This window comes from Procambarus clarkii, chromosome 54, assembly GCF_040958095.1.
Source record: "Procambarus clarkii isolate CNS0578487 chromosome 54, FALCON_Pclarkii_2.0, whole genome shotgun sequence".
NCBI classification, from domain to species: domain Eukaryota; kingdom Metazoa; phylum Arthropoda; class Malacostraca; order Decapoda; family Cambaridae; genus Procambarus; species Procambarus clarkii.
This window is the reverse complement of record NC_091203.1, coordinates 19,194,930-19,216,237: the sequence shown is the minus strand read 5'-3', so window position 1 is coordinate 19,216,237 and position 21,308 is coordinate 19,194,930. Positions and strand designations below refer to the sequence as shown.

The following is a 21,308-nucleotide window of genomic DNA, read 5'->3' as shown; positions in this document are numbered from 1 at the left end:
TAAGGGGTACGCCCTAGACAGGAGTCTCGTGTGATATCACAAATCACCCTCCTGTCCTCAATACCCCAGTGGATGATCGTCTCCAACAGTCGGTCCCGGGTAAATCCTTTCACTGCCACTCCACTGGCAGGCTAACACACCACAGTGTTCTTCCGGGGGGACGACGTCACAACAGCTGCAGTAAACTTCACAGTATGGAGACTGGCTGCCTCGGGTAGACTGACTCAACCTTCAACACAGTGGTCCCAGGTCGACTCTGTAAACAGACACGTCATCAATAACCGGGACACTAATACATCTCACTTACGGGCTCGGGCACAAACACCTGACGTATCCAGTCCATAGATGGCGCTGTCGTCGGAGCACCACCTCACCAGAGGTCAGGAGCGGCGGTGTTGAGCGCTGAACCAGACTGGAAACTGGTCCTCGAGGCCAGTACTCGCTGTCCTCACTAGGTGTCGTCGTCCGTTTGGCGGGGGTTTCGGGAGCTGACTCACAGATGGCGTGGTTGTCACTGCTCCAGGCTCGGACGCTGGATCCGGGTTCGTAACAGAGCGTGACCAGGTTTTTTATTTTATATGCTAATATTCCTCTAGAGAATTCTATTACGAACCCATTGAGACCAAAATGAAAGACCTTAGACAAAAATTGAGGTGACCAGAGTGAAAATAGTGAAAACATTTTATCGCGTTTGCGCGCTCTTGGGTAACTCGTTCGCACTTTCTCTGCTTGCTGTGGGTAATTAGCCGGGCTTTTGGAGTTTATATGCATTTAGTACTGTAGAGAATTTTATTGCGAACACAATGATACCAAATTTAATCTCGTAGAACGAAAATTGAGGTGACAAAGTTGAAGAGAGTATACACTTTTCGGAATTGATGCGCGCTTCCGTGACATGCTGGGGCCCATATCGCCCTGTCGAGGGGTGGCACGCGGGGTGCGCGAAAGTGTTAAACTGCTGAGGGTTTGCCTCCAGTGACTTATATACAAGGACAGCAACTATATTTAGGATTTCTATTTTGACTATCAGCACTTCCACCATATCATTTGAGGTGTTTAGCAGCTCAGTACAGATGAGTGTGTCTTTGATGTAGAGGCTGACCCCTCCCTGAAGCCGGTGTTTCCTATCACATCTGAAAAGATTGTACTCTGAGATCCATATTTCACCATCATGGTAGTCCTTTGTGTGGGTGTCTGTTAGGGCTGCAAATGCTGCATTTGCCTCGTGAAGGAGACCATCAATAAAGTGAACTTTGTTGGATTTGCGTGTTTTTATACCCTGGATGTTGGCAAATATAAATGATGTTATCGTGTTAGTGGAAGTGCTGGATGCTTTACTTGGTGTTAATATCTGAGGTTCTGGTAAGGAGGCCACTGTGTTTGCATCCAGGGTGTGTTGTTTTGGAAGTGATTCGTCCAGTTTTGGTTGTAGGACGGGTGTTGTGTGGTGTAGTACCTGTGTGCTTGTTGATAGTTTGTATTCCAGTCTTGTGGGTATCTCCCTTCCCCTCTGTAATCCTGTAGTGGTTCCATCTGACTGTTCCTCTCTCTTATATTTACTACTGTTTCTGCTTTCCTCTAAAATATTTCCAGTAGTGTCATATTGATCTTCCCGTCTATAACGCTGTGTACCTCTCACGTGGCATTCCGGACACTGAAGATTGTAGCAGTTTTTGTCCCTAATTGAAAATTGACATAATTTAGGGTGGAAGTATCTACACCCTGTTCCAAAACGGCATGTACCCCTCGCCAACATGTTCCTGCATTTTCGAGGATGCAGAAAATGGCATTTTGCTCCTAATTTTCCATATTTGCATATTCCTTTAGCGTAGAATTTGCAAATGTGTTCCGGTTTTGCGTTTTTCAAGGTATTTATATCTGTGTCTGTCTTGTCTACCTTTTTATTGGAGCCATCTCCGTTTTTCGTCCCAATTCCTTCATCTTTGCACTGTCTCACTGTTGCTCTCATTGTTTATATTACCTGGCTCTGCAATATTGCTGTTATTTTGTACCACAATATCCTCTTCCTCCACACTACTGCTGCGGTTCTTTAAACTATCTGTTCCTGAGTTTTGGTCGTTATCCAATGTTGTCTTTTCCCAGTCCGCATATATCACTGGTAGCTTGTCTGTGAATGATAATCTCTGTGACTCGGGAATGTTTTTCATCAGATTAGTTATGTTCTCTAACATTAATCTGTCACCTTTGCAAACCCAGTAAATTCCTTGCCTTTCTGGGGGGAGCCCCGTCGGCTCCCCGGAGCTTTACCGGCTGATATGCTAATGTCAGACTTTGGCATCAGTCATGTGTATGGAGTTCTAGGGCCTACCGGGGACCACGAGCCAGAACCTGGCCCCCTCAGAGAGGCAAGGGGAACAATGGCCTATAGAAACCCCCGTGTGGTTGGAAGCATTCTATGCCTGCCATCGACCGGGTCAAGCATCCAGAAAGGTAAGCATTCCAAAACAAACCCCTATTCTGGTGAAAATTGCTACCTAAGCCGAACTAGTGGATAGAACTCTTCAACAGAAAACAAGGAAACTAGTATGACGTCATACGTCACCGCGCCGCTGTCTGCGCAGCTCCCCCCTCCCCGGGAGGGGGAAGGGGGAGCCCCAGACCTCCCATGCCGGCTATCCACCCATCAGTTCTGAGGCTGGATGTCAAAACACGCGAAAAACGCCGACCGGAGGGAGGGAGGGTTGCCGGGGAGCCTCCGGGTCTCACCCAGAAAATGGCGTTTCATTACATTCAACGCTGGTTTTTTGTGCATCCTGGAGATACTTCTGTATAGCCCAGGTGAAATCTTTTGTTACAGATACAACACTTGACGCTTACATTACGTCTTCCCAGTACTCCCGAACACTTGCCACACCTTTCCATTGTCTGATGTATTGTATTGTATTTGTGCTTCACTGTGTAGATCACTTGTTGATGTCAGTCCTTTTAACTCTTTATAAAATTATATGTATATATTTATATATTTAATATTTATAATATTATATGTATACCGTATATTTGTAATATTATGTATGTTATTTTGTTCAAACTTTATGGCAGGTACTTAGCGTAGGGTAGCGAAGCTGGTCCCCGGTTGGTACAGGTGACCTCTTGTTGTCCCAGGTTGATGTCACCAGTTTCCAGTTACCCGATTTATAACCACTGATGCCGCCTCTTGCCACTATTCTATATTTCTAGTATTCTATATTTATAATATTCTATGCACGATTTTCCTTCACTTCCAACTTATATGTTGTTGTGATACCCGTTCCACTTGATTGTTCCACGAATCACCGTTCACTAATTTTTCCTCATACAAGCATGTACACAAAGTCTCGTGCACTGGCTCACATGTGGTCTCCCGTTTATTCTCTATTTAACACAAAGTTCTATTGTTAATGACTGTTTTCAATTTTCCAGCGTGTCACTATGCACTTTGTTATGTCTGTAATCAGTAATCCATGGCAGTAGTCCTAAGAAATCCCGGTTAATGTCACGATTTTAACGAAGCACGCACAATACGTCTTCCCCCTCCCTCGACCTCGGCTTGCCCAGAAAATAGCGTTTCATTACATTCAATGCTGTTTTTTTTGTCTTGGTTCTTGATTGGTCGGCATGTTATGTCTGATAGAGTTGCCTTTTATTGCCCACCTTTGGCAGAGCTTTTCTTGGGGGAGCCCCGTCGGCTCCCCGGAGCTATCCCAGGCTGATATGCTAATGTCAGACTTTGGCATCAGTCATGTGTATGGAGTTCTTAGGCCTACCGGGGACCACGGCCAGAACCGGGCCCCCTCAGAGAGGCAAGGGGAGCAATGGCCTATAGAAGCCCCCGTGTAGTTGGAAGCATTCTATGTCTGCCATCGACCGGAACAGGCACCCAGAAAGGTAAGCGCCCCAAAACAAACCCCTATTCGGGTTAAAATTGCTACCTAATACCGAACTAGTGGATAGAACTCCCCAACCGAAAACAAGCAAATTAGTGTGACGTCACACACTGCCGCGCCGCTGTCTGCGCAGCTCCCCCCTCCCCGGGAGGGGGAAGGGGGAGCCCCAGACCCCCCGCGCCGGCTACCCACACCTCAGTTCTTGAGGCTGATGCTATAGGCGATGGTCGTGTGCTCTGGCTCCGGTGTCGCTACTGCACTGTGCTTTGAGTGTGGTGTTAGTTTTGTGGGTGCGAGAGCCAGGAGTTATCTTCAGTACTCGGGCTGCATGCGCCTAGGGCTGCCTTCCCTAGGTGCCCTGTAAGTACTGCCCTTGGGGCTTGGGGCCGCCTTCCACAGGCTCCTCGGGGTCTGCCTCTGCTGGTCCGTTTTACCTTTCGGTTTTTCGGCCGCCTGTTGGGCTCTTGGGTGTTCTGTTCTCCCTTGTTACCAGCAGGTAAGAGGCAGTTTGCACTGGTAGGGGCGCATGGTGCTGCTCAGCTTGTATTTCCCGACATCGCGGCCGGCTCTGTTCCTTGGGGTTCGCTGTCCTCTTGCGGGGTTTTGTTTTTCTTTTTGTTTTTGCCTGGTGGGGGGTTCTGTCATTTTATTCAGTTTGTTTTTGCCCTTCCACTGTTCTCCTCGGTGGCGCCCCCTGCTAGGTCCCCGTGAGTGTACACGTCCCTGGGGTTCAGCTTTAGAAGTTTGCTTGGTAGTTTTGGGCGCCGGTTTGCAGCACCCTGCCTGGGACTACCTGAGCGCGAGTCCTCTTAAAGTAAACGCTCAGGACCCTGGGAATCCCCTAGGGGGCACGTGGGTCCGATGGATGTGACCCCGGAGTCCCCACTCGCTGTGTGCGAGTTTGAGGGTTGCTCGGTCCCCTTGTCTCAGGGTGACCCTCATTGTTTTTGCCTCTGCCACGCTGCCTGTTGGGTCGGTGATACTTTCGACCCTGAGTCCTGTGAGTGTTGCTGCTTGCTTGTGACTCAATTTACCCAATCCTCTGATGATTCTATTCGGGTACAGGCGGCACGTGCGTTGCAGTCTAGGTTTCGTCTGTTGCAACGCGCTCGGTTGGTTGCTTCCCCGGATGCCCCGGGGCTGCCCCGCTTTGCTTTTCGAGACCCGGACTTGGGGGTGGGGGTCGCTTCGATCCTGGTTCAGTCCGCACCTCCTCGTCCTTCCCCTTCTGTTCGTTCTGGTCCCCCGCCCCTGCTTCCGGCCCCGAAGCGTCTGAGGGTTTCGGGGTCGGAGCAGGGGTTACTTGATCTCGAGACTCGGGCAGCTTCGGGGGTTGCCCCTTCCGGGGGGGCGGCAGAGGCATTCGAGTCTTGTCTCCCGGCCGAAGCTTCAGGGTCTGACCAGTGGGCCCCCCTTCCTCCAGCTTTTCCGGCTGCTCCGTCCTTGTCTTGTGGGGTCGGGGCTTGGGGAGAGGACTCGGCCTCGGGTCCTGTGGTGACGGACCTCGAGGCTGGGGAGGGGCTGACTTGGGGGCCTTGGGCCCCGCTGGACCCCGCCTGGGTTTTTCTTCCCACTGAGCGGGGCTTATTGTTACAAGGAGTGGGGTTTTCTTTCCCCCCCTCTGCGTACGAGTTGGATTTGGTGTCGGCCCCTCCCCGGGTACGGTTCCGTGTTCCCCCGGGTACGTCGGTTCCGTCCTTCCGGAGGTTTTCGGCTTATCGCATCCAACCTGGTGTGGTGCGAGCGGCCTTTGCAGCTTACCTCCTGCGTGACCCGGATTATGCCTCGGAAATGGATCCGTCCACGTTCAGGTTTGGGACTTCGTTCCCTTTCTGGCTCCGTTACGAGGTTCCGGAGTCGTCCTGGCTAGCAGACTGCCCCTTGTTTGGTCTGGATTCCTGGCATTCCTTCTGTCGTTCCCGCACGCTGGAGTGGCGGGAAGCTTCCACGGTGCTTCAGGTTTTCCTGGGGGGTGAACTTGAGTACCTGAATGAGTGCTTGTTTGCCCCTGCCCTTCCCCGCGATGTGGGCGTTAATCAGCTCCATGTGCAGGTTCCCTCCCTTTCGGCGGCGCTCGTGGCGGAGGACTTGCGCGCTCGGGGCCTTTTGTGTTCGGCCTTGCGGTTCTTTTCCCTCCTGGAGCTGTCTTCGGATTGGCTCGTGGAGGATGTGGGGACGCTTGGGTCCGTCCCGGGGTCCGGCACCTTGTCCTCGGCTGCGCGTTCGTCGGCTGCCTTGTTGAAGCTGTTCACGCCGATTTTGCGGGATGCGGTTTCCCTGTTCTATGCTTCCCGTCTCGCGTGTCGGCAGGCGGTGCTGGGTTCCTCCGTGGAATCTGCTTGGGCTCTGGCTCTTAGGCGTTCTTCACCTTTTTGTCCTCTCCTGTTTGGGGAGTCGGCCGTGGCGCAGTTTATTCAGGCTGCGTCGGCGGCTTGTCGTCCGATGTCGGACTTGTTGGTTTTCCGGGGGTCCCGGGGTGGGTCTTCCCGGAAAGGTCGTGCCAGGGCTCGGGGTTCCTCTCGTCGTAATTACCTAAGTGTAATTACCTAAGTGTAGTTACAGGATGAGAGCTACGCTCGTGGTGTCCCGTCTTCCCAGCACTCTTTGTCATATAACGCTTTGAAACTACTGACGGTCTTGGCCTCCACCACCTTCTCACTTAACTTGTTCCAACCGTCTACCACTCTATTTGCGAAGGTGAATTTTCTTATATTTCTTCGGCATCTGTGTTTAGCTAGTTTAAATCTATGACCTTTTGTTCTTGAAATTCCAGGTCTCAGGAAGTCTTCCCTGTCGATTTTATCAATTCCTGTTACTATTTTGTATGTAGTGATCATATCACCTCTTTTTCGTCGTGGTAGGCCTCTGGTGTCAGGTTTGGGGTTGGCTCCTCCTGCGGACCCTCCCTCGTCTGGTCGGCGCGGTGTTCGCGCTGTGCGGGGTTCTGGGTCTCGTAAGGGTCGCCGGCCCTTTCGCGGTTTGCCCCTTTGACGGGGCGATGGGGGGGCGGCTTGCGCTGTTCGCCCGCGCCTGGTCCCACGATTCGTGGGCCTTGCGGGTCGTGTCTCGCGGCCTGCGGTGGCGTTGGGTGGCCCCTCCCCCCTTTGGGGGGTCGGGGCTGGCGGGGCAGGCTTCTTCCCCTGCGCTCTGTCGAGTCGTCTTGGAGTGGGTACGCTTGGGCGTCGTCGAAACGACGTCGTCCCTCAGATGGGTTTCCCGTCTGTTTCCGGTTCCGAAACGGGACTGCGCGGACCTGCGGTTCATTCTGGACTTGTCCCGTCTGAACCCCTGGGTTCATTGCCCCTCCTTTCGGATGACTACGCTGTCTCAGGTTCGGCTCCTCTTGGAGCCGGGTGCTTGGATGGTGTCCCTGGACCTCCGGGACGCTTATTGGCATGTCCCGATTCATCCGCGGTTCAGGGACTGGCTCGGTTTTGTAGTGGGGCGTCTGAGTTACCGCTTTCGTTGTCTCCCGTTCGGGTTGAACCTGGCACCTCGCGTGTTCACAAGCCTTACACGGGTTGTGGTGGCTCGTTTGCGTCTCCTAGGTGTTCGGGTGTTGGCCTACCTCGACGACTGGCTGGTTTGGGCTCCCAGCCAGTCAGCTTGCTTGCTAGCCAGGGATTTGGTTCTTTCCCAGCTCGCCGGGTTCGGGTTCTTGGTGAACTGGAGGAAGTCCCATCTGGTTCCCTCTCAGGTTCGGACTTGGCTGGGTCTCGTGTGGGACTCTCAGACCGCCTCCTTGTCTATCCCTCCGGAGTCTCTCCTGCGGCTGCGGTCCCGCCTTCGTCTGTTTCTGGAGGGCCCTCGGGTCACCCGGCGGTTGCTCGAGGGGCTGTGCGGGAGCCTGAACTTCGCGATGGTGGTCTACCCGCCGGGTCGGGTTTGGCTTCGACGGCTGTTCTGGTTCCTTCGGGGTTCCCCCTTCCGCCTCTCTCGCGATCGCAGAGTTCGACCCCCGGGGGACTTGCGTCGGTTGCTGCGTCACCGGCTTCCTCTTCGGGTTTTTCGGGGTTCAGTGCCTTGGCGCCTACCCGAGCCCTCGCTCGATGTGTACATGGATGCGTCGTCTCTCGGCTGGGGTTTTGTGACCAGTGCTCACCAGGCCGGCCAGGGGCTTTGGGATCCGTCCTTCCGTCGAGCTCACAGTACGGTGCAGGAGTTCGCGGCAGTGTGGTTTGCTCTGGGGAGGATTCGGGTGGCCCGCGGATCGACGATTCGGCTCCATTCGGACTGCTCCCCGGTGGTTCATTGCCTGAACCGCGGGGGTTCGATGCGGTCCTTGTCTCTTTGGGGTTGGTCGCTTCGGGTGACTCGTCTGCTGAGTTCTCGGGGTTTGGCTCTCCTGGCGGTTCACGTACGGGGCGTGTCCAACGTCTTGGCCGACGCCCTGTCTCGCTTCGTTCCCCTCTCCACGGAGTGGACGGTCGACGACGAGTCTTTCCGTTGGCTTTGCCAGACGTTCGGGCGCCCCGAGGTGGACCTCTTCGCGTCGGCGTGGTCGCGGCGTCTTCCCGATTATGCGGCGCCCTTCCCCGATTGCGAGGCCGTCGGGGTCGATGCCTTTCGGCTCGACTGGTCGAGGTGGGGGTTCCTGTACCTCTTTCCCCCGGTTCGGCTGTTGCTCCAGGTCCTGACTCGCTTAGAGACTTACCGGGGGAGAGTTGTCCTTCTGGCCCCTTGGTGGCCGGCCCAGCCTTGGTTTCAGGCGCTGGTTGCTCGGTGTCCGAACCCGAGGGTTTTCCCGCGGCTCCGCCTCTTTCAGCAGATCGGGCCGGTACGTCACGTGGCTGGTTCGATCTTCTCCTCGAGTCTTCGCGTATGGTTTTTTTGACTCGAGTCTATCATCATCTCTATGGTGATCAGGTGGCCTCCTTGTTGGTGTCCCACCTGAGGGCTTCTTCTCGGCGGCAGTATGAAGTTTCCTGGCGATCCTTCCGTTTCTTTTTGCGTCTTCGTCGTGTTAGCTCCTTATCTGTTCGGGTGGTCTTGTCCTTCCTCTCGTGGTTGTTTCAGGACCGTCATCTTATGCCTAACACTGTCGCTTCGTATCGTGCGGCGCTGGCGGAGCCGCTTCAGCTTGCTTTCGGTATCGATGTTACGTCTGCGCCGTTTCGCAAGCTGTCTCGTGCATTGTTTCACCTCCGGCCTGCTCATGCGTCGCCTGAGCCGTCCTGGTCTTTGGACAGAGTGCTCGCTTTCCTTTCATCTCCTCGTTTCGTTGTGGCCCCTTCGGTCCAGGATTGTTTTTCCAAGGCACTTTTCTTGTTGGCTTTGGCCTCTGGGGGTCGGGTAGGGGAGCTTCATGCTCTCCTCCGGCGCAGGGGTTTCTGCTCTTTTGGTCGTGGTGATAGTTTTTTTCGTTTGCAGCCGTCTCCTTCTTTTCTGGCGAAGAATGAGACTGCTGCGTTCCGGAGGGGTCCATGGGTGGTTGATGCTTGGTTGGTCAGGCCGGGGGTGCATCATGTTTTGTGTCCGGTTGCGGCGCTTCGCCGTTATTTGCGCGCCACAGCTTCTGTGTCCGGGGACGCGCTGTGGGTTGATCCGGTTTCCCTTCTTCCCTGTTCGCGGGTTCGGGTCTCTCAGGTCGTCCGCAGGGTTATTAGGTCTAGCCAGCCTGCGGTCTATCCCCGTGCCCATGACGTTCGTAAGTTCGCGGCTCTTGCTGCCGTCTTTGGGAATATGTCTTGGTCTGATATTCGGGCGCGGGGATTTTGGCGGTCGAACAGGGTCCTGGCTGCTCGTTACCTTGTGAATGTCCCTGGCCCTCGTCGGGCCCGTGTTGCTTTGGGTCGGCGGTTGCAGCCAGTTGTCTCGGCTTCGAGTTGAGGGGTGAGCGACGACCGCCTCCCGGGTAAGTCCCTCTTTTTCTGTCTGTGGGTAGTTAGCTCCGAGGAGCCGACGGGGCTCCCCCAGAAAACCAGCGTTGAATGTAATGAAACGCCATTTTCTGGGTGAGTCCCGGAGGCTCCCCGGCATCCCTCCCTCCCTCCGGTCGGCGGTTTTTCGCGTTTTTGACATCCAGCCTCAAGAACTGAGGTGTGGGTAGCCGGCGCGGGGGGTCTGGGGCTCCCCCTTCCCCCTCCCGGGGAGGGGGGAGCTGCGCAGACAGCGGCGCGGCAGTGTGTGACGTCACACTAATTTGCTTGTTTTCGGTTGGGGAGTTCTATCCACTAGTTCGGTATTAGGTAGCAATTTTAACCAGAATAGGGGTTTGTTTTGGGGCGCTTACCTTTCTGGGTGCCTGTTCCGGTCGATGGCAGACATAGAATGCTTCCAACTACACGGGGGCTTCTATAGGCCATTGCTCCCCTTGCCTCTCTGAGGGGGCCCGGTTCTGGCCGTGGTCCCCGGTAGGCCTAAGAACTCCATACACATGACTGATGCCAAAGTCTGACATTAGCATATCAGCCTGGGATAGCTCCGGGGAGCCTCCGGGACTCACCCAGAAAATGGCGTTTCATTACATTCAACGCTGGTTTTTTGTTGACATTTGGCACCAATGTCACCTCGACACTGTTTCACAAGTTGTCCTGTGGTTTCTTTCATCTGCGCTGACTCATGCTCCTCCAGTGCTGTCTTGGACTCTTGATAAGGTGTTGGTGTGTTTACAGCTCTGATGATGATGTATTTGTGGTCCAAATGTGTGCTTTTGACAGGTGTGTGTTTAAATATTTATAACCATTTAGTCATCTTTTCTTTGTTTTAACATTGGTAATACATATACCTTTTATCAACAGGTTATCTTCATGTCATCACTATTTTATGTGCTGAGTGCAAGTGATTGTGTTTACAAGCCAGTAGCGATCCTGGCCAATCTTGCCCCTGGTCAGATGAATCAGTAAGTATTTCATAAACTTTTTTGCAGTTCTCAGGAAGCGAGATGATACATCATTTATTCCATTGTTTGTTCCATAACTAGAAGCAACAGCTTTCTCTACTGTTTACTGAGTTTTCAGTAAACTTAGCTTAATTAGTTTCCATTAAGTCATACTTAACATATTTGATTGACATAAAGTATAAAGTGTGTACACAAAAACAGGGACATACATTAGAGCATTACATCTTATACTTTGTGAAAACTGAGCCACTTAGAGATAGATCTAGACTTCCATTTTATGGAATGGCAGTTCATTTTATTGCCAATGATAAAATATAAGACATTCTTGTGTTCTATTCATATTTAGTGTATAGTAGAATATGAAAATATATGAGATAAAACTGTTGCTGTAGTTGTGTTGTGTATAATCATAAACACCACCACTTACAATGGCCTGTAGTATTCAGTATTGATCATTATGGACAGTAAAGTGTTTTACCAGGACTTGCATGCAACACGTAGGGTGATATGGTCATACATTGCTTTGTACTTTATATTACTTTGTACTTTATGCAACAGTTCATGAGAAATACTGTACACCTTGTCTCATAAACCTTCAAAATGAGATCATCATCAAAATTGTCACATTACATGTGTGAGGAAAAAAAAAGAGAGATAGTAATTTCTTCCTATAGAATGATATATTTACTTGCAGAAAGTAAACAAATCTACATCTTTTCTGGTGACTTGTAGGAGAAAGCGGTTGAGGGAATGTTGTATCATATGATGCCTGCTGCAAGGTTTGCCAACAGTGATGCAGTGGAGAGGACTCGCATGTTCACTTTGGATGCTTTTTATTTTCTTGTTTCACTTGTTTGTTTATACAATGTAGTATCCGTTCTGAATATCTCAGTTTAAGCACACACAGTTAATTAAAAAAGTGTTGAATGTAATAAAATGCTTCTTTCTGGGTGAGCCCTAGTGGCTTCCCGATACTATATTGCTGATATAGTTTCCCAATACTTAGTCACATCAGCATAGGAGTCTTATTGGCTTATCGGAGGCCAGAGCCAGATCCTGGCTCCCTCAAGGAGGCACAGGGAGCAGGGGATTGTGATAATATAAATTACCATCCACACTTCCGTGGAAATAAACATTCCAATCACTGGGGCTGTATGGGTCTTGAACCCCAAGCATGTTAGACCAACAGTCTATCAGCTGGACTATGAGCAGTCTTATAAAAGGAAACTTTCTAGAAGCAGCATTCTGCTGCCAAACTGGAATTTTCGTCGTATATATTCAGCCCCCCTCCTCTCTCTTCCCCCGCACCCCCTCCCCCCAGGAGGGCGAGAGGGGGGGTCCCAGCCCAGCCAACCTTCAGCCGGACAGTCAGTTTGTTGGCTGAAGCTGTACAGGGTGGACGCCTGCTCTGGCCTCGATTACCTGATTGGCTTCACCCCGCTGGTGTTCCTTCTGTGTGTTAGCAGTGTCTAGGAGTTTGTACCAAGGACTGCATGCGCTTAGGGGTCCAATCCCTAAGTTCTTTGTGTGTACGCCTCTTGGGGTTCAGAGTTCTCTTCTCCGAGTCCTTTGGGTCCCAATACCCTTAGTGGTAGTGACTGCTTGGTTCGCTACCTCGCCCTTGGGGTCAGCTTAGGTCCCAGTACTTTCGTTTGGCCCTGGGTAGGGAGTGGTTAGTTGTTGGTTGGGGGCATGCTGGGCTGCCCAGTTTGCATAATTGCAGCACTGTGTCTCTTTCTGGTCCCTTGGACTGTGGTGCAGTTTTCTTTCAATCTTTAGTTTGCTTTCTTGCCCGTTGGGAGGCTGCCACAGTCTGTATTAGGTGTATAACTAGGTGTATTACTAGGTTCAGTAAAGTGGTGGTCCTCTGGGCCTCTGGGGTTGCTCACCTCACAGGGACCAGTTTGCCCAGATCAGTTACAGGGATACAGCTGACTTTGGCGGTCCAGCACCTGAGCTTGTTGTAGGGACACACCTCCCTGCTGGCCCTGGAAAACCCTGTCAGGACTTAGTTGATATGATGGATGAGTCTTCTGAGTCCTATCTTTGAAGGTTGCATGTTGCCCCCTGTCTCAGGGTGATGATCACTTGTATTGCCTGTCATGCTGCTTGTTGGGTCGATGACAACTTCGACCCAGAGTCTTGCGAGACTTGTTCTCTGCTCGTGCTCCAATTTACCTATACTGCTACAGTTGAGGTTAGGGCTGTAGCAGCTCACGCGTTGCATGCTAGATTTAGGTTGCTGTAATGTGCGTGGTTGGTTGCCTGCTCGAATGCCCCATGGCCGCCCTATTTTGGTTATTGGGACCCCCAGACTTGGGGGCGATGGTCGCTCTGACCTTGGTTCCGTTCGTGCGCCTTCGTCCTTCCCTTGTGGGAATGGTGCACCATTCTCCTTCCACCCCCCTTCCGGCTCCCAAACATCTAAGGGTTTCAGGGTTGGGGCAGGGTTTAGATGGGGATGAGGCTCGGGCGGCTCCGGAGGTTGCTCTTTTCAAAGCAGGGACAGAGGCATTTGAAGCGGAGACAGGCATTCGAGCTGGTTCCTCCTGCCAAGACTCCTGGGGGTTTTCAACAGGTCCCTTTCTTGGATGCCTTTCCTGTGGACTCTGCCTTTCCTTCAAGGATGGAGGGCATTGAGGACGGCTCTGCCCTGGATCCTAGTTTAGTGGATTCCAGGGCTGGGGGGGGGGGGAGGCAGTCTTAGGCGCTTGGGCCCCTTTCTATCCTGCCTGGGTTTTAGTGCCTTCGGCGCTGGGTCTGCTGTTGCAAGGTTCGTGGTTTTCGTACCCCCTTCCTTGTACGAATTTGATATGGGGTCGACTCTCCCTGGGTTTGTTTCCAGGTTCCCTTAGGTTCTGCCGCTGCGTTCTTCCAGAGGTTTTCGATCTCTTGAATTTCCCCTGCAAAGGTTCGGGAGGCCCTTAGTTCATACCTCCTGCAAGACCTGGCTTCTGCCTTGGTGCTCGACCCGTTCTGTCTTGAATTCGGGTCATCTTCGTCGTATTGGATACGTTTTGAGGTATCGCTGTCTTCCTGGCTTGAAGACTGCCCTTCATTTCATTGGGGTGTGGCATGTGTTTTGTCATTCTTGCCCACTTGAGTGGTGGGAGCTCACTACGGTGTTGCAAGTGTACTTGGGGGGCGCATTTGAGCATCTTAACCCTTAAACTGCGCATGGCGTATATATACGCCTTGAGTAACATGTCCCACCGTGTGCATGGCGTATATTTACACCCAAGGGTACCAGGCCCGATTCAAATGACCCGTGGCTACACGGGGTTCACATTAGCTTCCTAAGGGCTCTTGTAAACAGATGCCATTTAAAAAAAAAATCGTGGGCAATAAACTCAGGTGTGAGAGGCACAGTACTGTTGGAGCAACCAAGGTTGGCACACGCTGCATGAGTGAACAGCATTGCTGTTCAGCTTGTTACCACAGCATCACCGAAAAATGTCAAAATAAATATATAATTGCTATTATTTAGCGATGACAATATTACAGATGACCCCTGACTGATATAAATAACCAGGGTTGTGATAATAGCAGGATTGTTGTAATAATTAGTGCTGTGGGACGAGTGATGCTGAGAGACGGAGGGAGATAACATCGTTTACTGACTGTGTGGCCACCTGTTATTGTCTGCATTCACCATACCAGCTCAGTGGTTCTCTATGGTGAACACAAATGTAGATACTTATATATAATGTGCGTATTAGTGTAATAACAGCAAAAGGATTATGCAGGGAGGAGCCATATGTGTGACGGAGGTGACGTCGTCTGCACGACTTGTCTAGCTGTTTAGAGGGTGGCCACTATGCTCTTTGGGCACTCAACAAGCTTTGGTGTACAGTTACAGTGCATACAACATGTAGATACTTATATATAATATGTGTATATAGGGTAATAACACTGCAAACAGTATTGTTGGGGGAGAAAGTTTAGTGCGTGTGACCTTGAATGAGTGAGGGAGTCGCAAGCTGACTGTGTGTACAGCGACGATTCTTAGTGCCTGAACTAACTATATCAGCTTAGCTGTACAGTTGTGATGAACAAAACATATACATACTTATATATAACATCTGTATATAGTGTCATAACACCACAAACGGTATTGTTGGGGAGAAAGTTTAGTGCGTGTGGCCTTGAGTGAGTGAGGCAGCCGCTAGTTGACTGTGTGTATAGTGACGGCTCTTAGTGCCTAAACAAACTATATCTGCTTAGTTGTACACTTGTGGTGAACAAAACATTTAGTTTCTTATATATAACGTCTGTATATTGTGAATAAAATATAAAACAGGATGGTGGGAGGAAAAAGTGGGCGAGTGAGGTGTTGAGGGAGTGGCAATGAGTGGTTGCTGGTGTGTGGCGGTAACTCCTCGTTGCTTTTCGACTCTCAATACCAACTTAGTGATTCGTTATGGTGAACAAAACATGCAGATACTTAAATATAACCTGTGTATAGTGTGTAATAGCAGCAAAACTATTTGTTTATTGTTTTATAAACATAATAATTGAATCACTATTATGCACACTATACTTTTGAGTATAGCGATTATTCACCACTTGTTATATATATATATATATATATATATATATATATATATATATAATATATATATATATATATATATATATATATATATATATATATATATATATATATATATATATATATATATATATATATATATATATATATATATGTCGTACCTAGTAGCCAGAACTCACTTCTCAGCCTACTATTCAAGGCCCGATTTGCCTAATAAGCCAAGTTTTCCTGAATTAATATATTTACTATAATTTTTTTCTTATGAAATGATAAAGCAACCCTTTTCTCTATGTATGAGGTCAATTTTTTTTTATTGGAGTTAAAATTAACGTAGATATATGACCGAACCTAACCAACCCTACCTAACCTAACCTAACCTATATTTATAGGTAAGGTTAGGTTAGGTAGCCAAAAAAAGCTAGGTTAGGTTAGGTAGACGAAAAAACATTAATTCATGAAAACTTGGCTTATTAGGCAAATCGGGCCTTGAATAGTAGGCTGAGAAGTGCGTTCTGGCTATTAGGTACGACATATATATATATATATATATATATATATATATATATATATATATATATATAATATGTCGTACCTAATAGCCAGAACGCACTTCTCAGCCTACTATTCAAGGCCCGATTTGCCTAATAAGCCAAGTTTTCATGAATTAATGTTTTTTCGTCTACCTAACCTAACCTAGCTTTTTTTGGCTACCTAACCTAACCTTACCTATAAATATAGGTTAGGTTAGGTTAGGTAGGGTTGGTTAGGTTCGGTCATATATCTACGTTAATTTTAACTCCAATAAAAAAAAATTTACCTCATACATAGAGAAAAGGGTTGCTTTATCATTTCATAAGAAAAAAATTATAGTAAATATATTAATTCAGGAAAACTTGGCTTATTAGGCAAATCGGGCCTTGAATAGTAGGCTGAGAAGTGCGTTCTGGCTACTAGGTACGACATATATATATATATATATATATATATATATATATATATATATATATATATATATATAATGTCGTACCTAGTAGCCAGAACGCACTTCTCAGCCTACTATGCAAGGCCCGATTTGCCTAATAAGCCAAGTATTCATGAATTAATTGTTTTTCGACTACCTAACCTACCTAACCTAACCTAACCTAACTTTTTCGGCTACCTAACCTAACCTAACCTATAAAGATAGGTTAGGTTAGGTTAGGTAGGGTTTGTTAGGTTCGGTCATACATCTACGTTAATTTTAACTCCAATAAAGAAAAATTGACCTCATACATAATGAAAAGGGTAGATTTATCATTTCATAAGAAAAAAATTAGAGAAAATATATTAATTCAGGAAAACTTGGCTTATTAGGCAAATCGGGCCATGAATAGTAGGCCAAAAAGTGCGTTCTGGCTACTAGGTACGACATATATATATATATATATATATATATATATATATATATATATATATATATATATATATATATATATATATATATATATATATATATATATATATATATATATATATATATATATATATATATATATATATATATATATATATATATATATATATATATATATATATATATATATATATATATATATATATATATATATATATATATATATATATATATATATATATATATATATATATATATATATATATATATATATATATATATATATATATATATATAGATATATATATATATAGATATATATATATATAGATATATATATAGATATATAGATATATAGATATATATAGATATATATATATATATATATATATATATATATATATATATAGATATATATATATATATAGATATATATATAGATATATAGATATATATAGATATATATATATATATATATATATATATATATATATATATATATATATATATATATATATATATATATATGTCGTACCTAGTAGCCAGAACGCACTTCTCAGCCTACTATACAAGGCCCGTTTTGCCTAATAAGCCAAGTTTTCCTAAATTAATATATTTTCTCAAATTTTTTTCTTGTGAAATGATAAAGCTACCCATTTCATTATGTATGAGGTTAATTTGTTTTTATTTGAGAAAAAATTAACGTAGATATATGACCGAACCTAACCAACCCTACCTAACCTAACCTAACCTATCTCTATAGGTTAGGTTAGGTTAGGTGGCCGAAAAAGTTAGGTTAGGTTAGGTTAGGTAGGTTAGGTAGCCGAAAAACAATAAATTCATGAAAACTTGACTTATTAGGCAAATCGGGCCTTGCATAGTAGGCTGAGAAGTGCGTTCTGGCTACTAGGTACGACATATATATATATATATATATATATATATATATCTATATATATATCTATATAATAATAAAATACACACTATTGAATAATATTACTGCAAAAAACTAAGAAAAAATCAGAGACATAGAAATAATTAAGTGATAATATCTTTGTGGCAACTCCCATCTGTGAGCGCGGGTGACGCTGACTGGCTCTGACGACCGGTCTGTCAACGCCCACTTTTTGCCAGACTTCCTCAGTCAATTGCGCCCAAAATATGTCGCCTATGATTTTTTTTTTATTTTTCCCGTGCTCAGGGGACACAAATTAACATGTTTAGAAGACGAAAAAAAATTTTTGATTTTTTTTTCTTGCGCACAGGGGTGTAAATGTCCTCAGGACCCCTGAGCAGTGGAAGGGTTTATGCATGCTTGTATGCCCCTGTGCTTCCTCATGAGGTTGTGTGCTCCAGTTGCATGTCCAGGTACCTTCCCTTTCGGCTACAGAAGATCTTCGTGCTCGCAGGCATTTGGCTTCAGTCCTTCAATTTTTTTTCCCTTCTCGAGCTGTCTTCGGACTGGCATGTGGAGGAGTAGGCTGTTGGGTCATCATCTGCCACATTGACTTCAGCGGCCAGGTCATCAGTGGCGTTGCTTAAGCTGTTTGTGCCTATTCTCCAGGAGGCGATGTCATTGTTTTATGTCTCTCACCTCGCATGTCAGCAGGCTGTCCTCGCTCTCTCTGTGGATTCTGCATGGGCCCTGGCTATTAGATTTTCGACTCCATTTTGTCCACTGTTGTCTGCAGATTCGGTTGTGTGTCAGTTTCTCCAGGCGGCTTCTGCTAGTTGCCACCTTCTTTTGGATATGGTGGTTGTCCAGGGTACACAATGTCGTCCACAGGGCTTTGGCATCTGCTGGTCGAGGTGGGCTTTTGGCAATAGTTTCCAAGCTGGCATCTGCCTCGGACCCATCTTCGTCTGGTCGGCGTGGTGTTTGCTCTGCATGCAGGTCGAGTGCTCGGAAGGGTCACATGACCCTTTCGCAGGTCATCCCATTGACGAAGCATTGGGGAACCATTGGCTCTGTTTGCCTGTGCTTTGTTCCACAATTCGTGGGCATTTCAGGTTGTGTCTTCCAGCCTGCGGTGGCATTGGGCTGTTCCTTCCCCTCCGGGTGGCTCGGGGCTGGTGGGACAGGTTCCACTTCATTGGGTCATTCATTTCATCCAGGGTTCAGGACTGGTTAGGTTTCGTTGTGGGGCATCAGGCTTATTGTTTTTGTTGCCTTCCTTTTGGGCTGAATCTGGCACGTAGCATTTTCACGCTTCTTACCCAGGTCGTGGAGGCCCGTCTGTGTCTTCTAGGTGTTCGGGTTTTGGCCTACCTCGACGACTGGTTGGTTTGGGCTCCCAGCTGGTCTGTGTGTCTGCTCCCCAGGGGTTTGGTTCTTTCCCAGCTTGCTGGGTTCGGGTTCCTGGTGAACTGGAGGAAGTCCCATTTGGTTCTGTCTCAGGTTCAGACTTGGCTGGACCTTGTCTGTGACACCTGGACAGCGTCCTTGTCCCTCCCTCAGGCGGCGTCGCTCTGGCTGCAGTCTCACTGTCGTCTGTTTCTAAGGGGGGTCTCAGGTCACCCGGTGATTGCTCGAGAAGCTGTGTGGAAGTCTGAACTTCGCATTTGATCATTTACCTGCTGGGTCGGGTTTGGTTGCAGTTTCTGTTCTGGTTCCTTCAGGGCTGTTCCTTCCACCGCTTTCGCGATCGCTGGGTTCATCCCCCGGGGGTCTTGTATTGGCTTCTGCATCGCCGGCTTCCTCTTCAGGCTTCTCTGGGTCTTTCTTTTTCCATGGCTCGGTCTCTCAGGTCGTCCGCAGGGTTATCAGTGTTATACACTGTTACCCCTGCAGTGTATACTCTCGATCTTTTGGGTTTGAGCAGCTTCATTCCCTGTCTGACCTTCCACATGACCATTCTGGTTCTCTTTCTTTTGCAAATGAATTCCAGGATGATGTCTTGGCACCTTAAAGCACATTATGGCACGTTTGTATTCACCTAAGTTTTCAGGACTGATTAGGGTTTCTAGTGATGCATGAAGCTTATTGCTTCAAGGTTCTGCCATTTAGCTTGAATCTGACTCTTTGGATGCTTACCTACTTAGAACAGATAGTTGTGACCCAACTACATCAGTTGTGGGTTTGGATTCTGGCCTGTGTCGACAACAGGCTGGTTTGGGCTCTGAGTTGGTCTGCATGTCAGCTAGCCAGGGATCTGGTTCTTTCCCAGCTTGCCAGATTTGGGTTCCTGCTTGCATTCCCAGTTGGGTCTGTCCCAGGTTTGGACCTGGTTAGGTCTCATTTGGCACATGTGGTCGTCATCTCTTTCCATGCTTTATGCAGCTTTACTCCATCTGCAGCAGTGTCACTGTCTGGTGTTTGATCAGCTCTGGGTGACTTATAGATAGGTTAAGCATTTGTATGGGATTCTGAAATTTGCCTTCATGGTATTTATACTGGATTTGGTTTAGCTCTGGGCATTGTATTGGTACCTCTAGTTCCACCCTTTTTGCTATTACTGGGACATTGTGTTCTGGACATGCTTGCCCTTCATTAATTTTTGCTTCACTGGACTTCTCTTCAGGTCATTCAGTGTTCTGTTTCATGGGACCATCCTCCTGTCTCTCAACATGCTCACAGTTGCCTCAGCTCTAGGCTTTGTGACCAGCACACACTAGACCTCCCAGGGTCAGTAATTGGACTCAATCCATTAGTGCACAGAATGGTACTTGTGTATATCATGGTGTGGCAAGCCCTGCAGTGAATTCACCTTCCTCCAAGCCTCATTTATTTATTTATTTATTTATGCATATACAAGAATGTACATAAGGAATGTGAGGATACAAATATGGTAATTACAGTCTTGTAAAGCCACTAGCCACTAGCCTTGTAAAGCCACTCATTGAAGTACGAACTAGCATAAATAACGGTAGTAGGTCTAAGAGACCCAACAAGCGAGAAGGAATATTCAATCAATTCAATTTCAACAAAAAGAGGATTGACTGGGAAAAAATAAATGTAGACCTTGCAACCATTCAATGGGAGACGGTCTTAAGCGACAAAACTCCCACACAGGGAGATAAAAATATCTTATATATCTATATAGATAAAAGATATCTTCAAAAGAAGATAGAGAGAAGCTGAAACTGAACCTCGCCGAGGCAAAACATTTAAATGAGAGCAGGAATGAAGAAGAAATAATTTCTTTTTTCTACAAAGTGATAGGGGTAGGCAAACCAGTAAAGTGGTACATAAAGGCAAACCAACAAAATCAATAGAAAGAGGGGGAGTGAAGAATAAGGAAAGGGGGAACAAGTTCCTGAAGATTGCATACACCAACATAGATGGAGTGAGATCGAAGATACTGGAGTTAAGTGATGTAATACAGCTACAGACACCAGACATTGTTGCACTCACGGAGACAAAACTTGAAGATGTAATTTTAAATGAGGTCATATTCCCAAGGGGCTACTCAATTTGGAGACGGGACAGAAAAATTAGGAAAGGCGGTGGCGTTGCTGTGCTGGTAAAAGAACACCTAAAGGTGAAGGAAATAATGACTGCCAATCCACAAGAAGTTGACATAATAGCACTAGAGATCTGCTATGAGGATGATAAACTAATGATGATAAATGCATATAGTCCACCGCCAAGCAGCACATGGTCAAAGGAGGAGCTAGATAGTAAACGTGAAGGTCTTA

The 21,308-nt window shown here is 47.5% G+C and overlaps 1 protein-coding gene across 7 annotated transcripts in view; it reads left to right on the top strand.

Annotated features, from left to right (window-relative positions):
* The window catches only part of LOC123771277 (transmembrane protein 245), a 449,452-nt gene that overhangs the window by 285,322 nt on the left and 142,822 nt on the right, over window positions 1–21,308 (top strand). For all 7 annotated transcript variants that reach the window (XM_069305159.1, XM_069305161.1, XM_045763753.2 and 4 more), the window contains one exon: window positions 10,625–10,725. In XM_069305159.1, coding sequence (XP_069161260.1) covers window positions 10,625–10,725 — 101 coding nt within the window. The remainder of the gene's footprint in view (window positions 1–10,624; window positions 10,726–21,308) is intronic.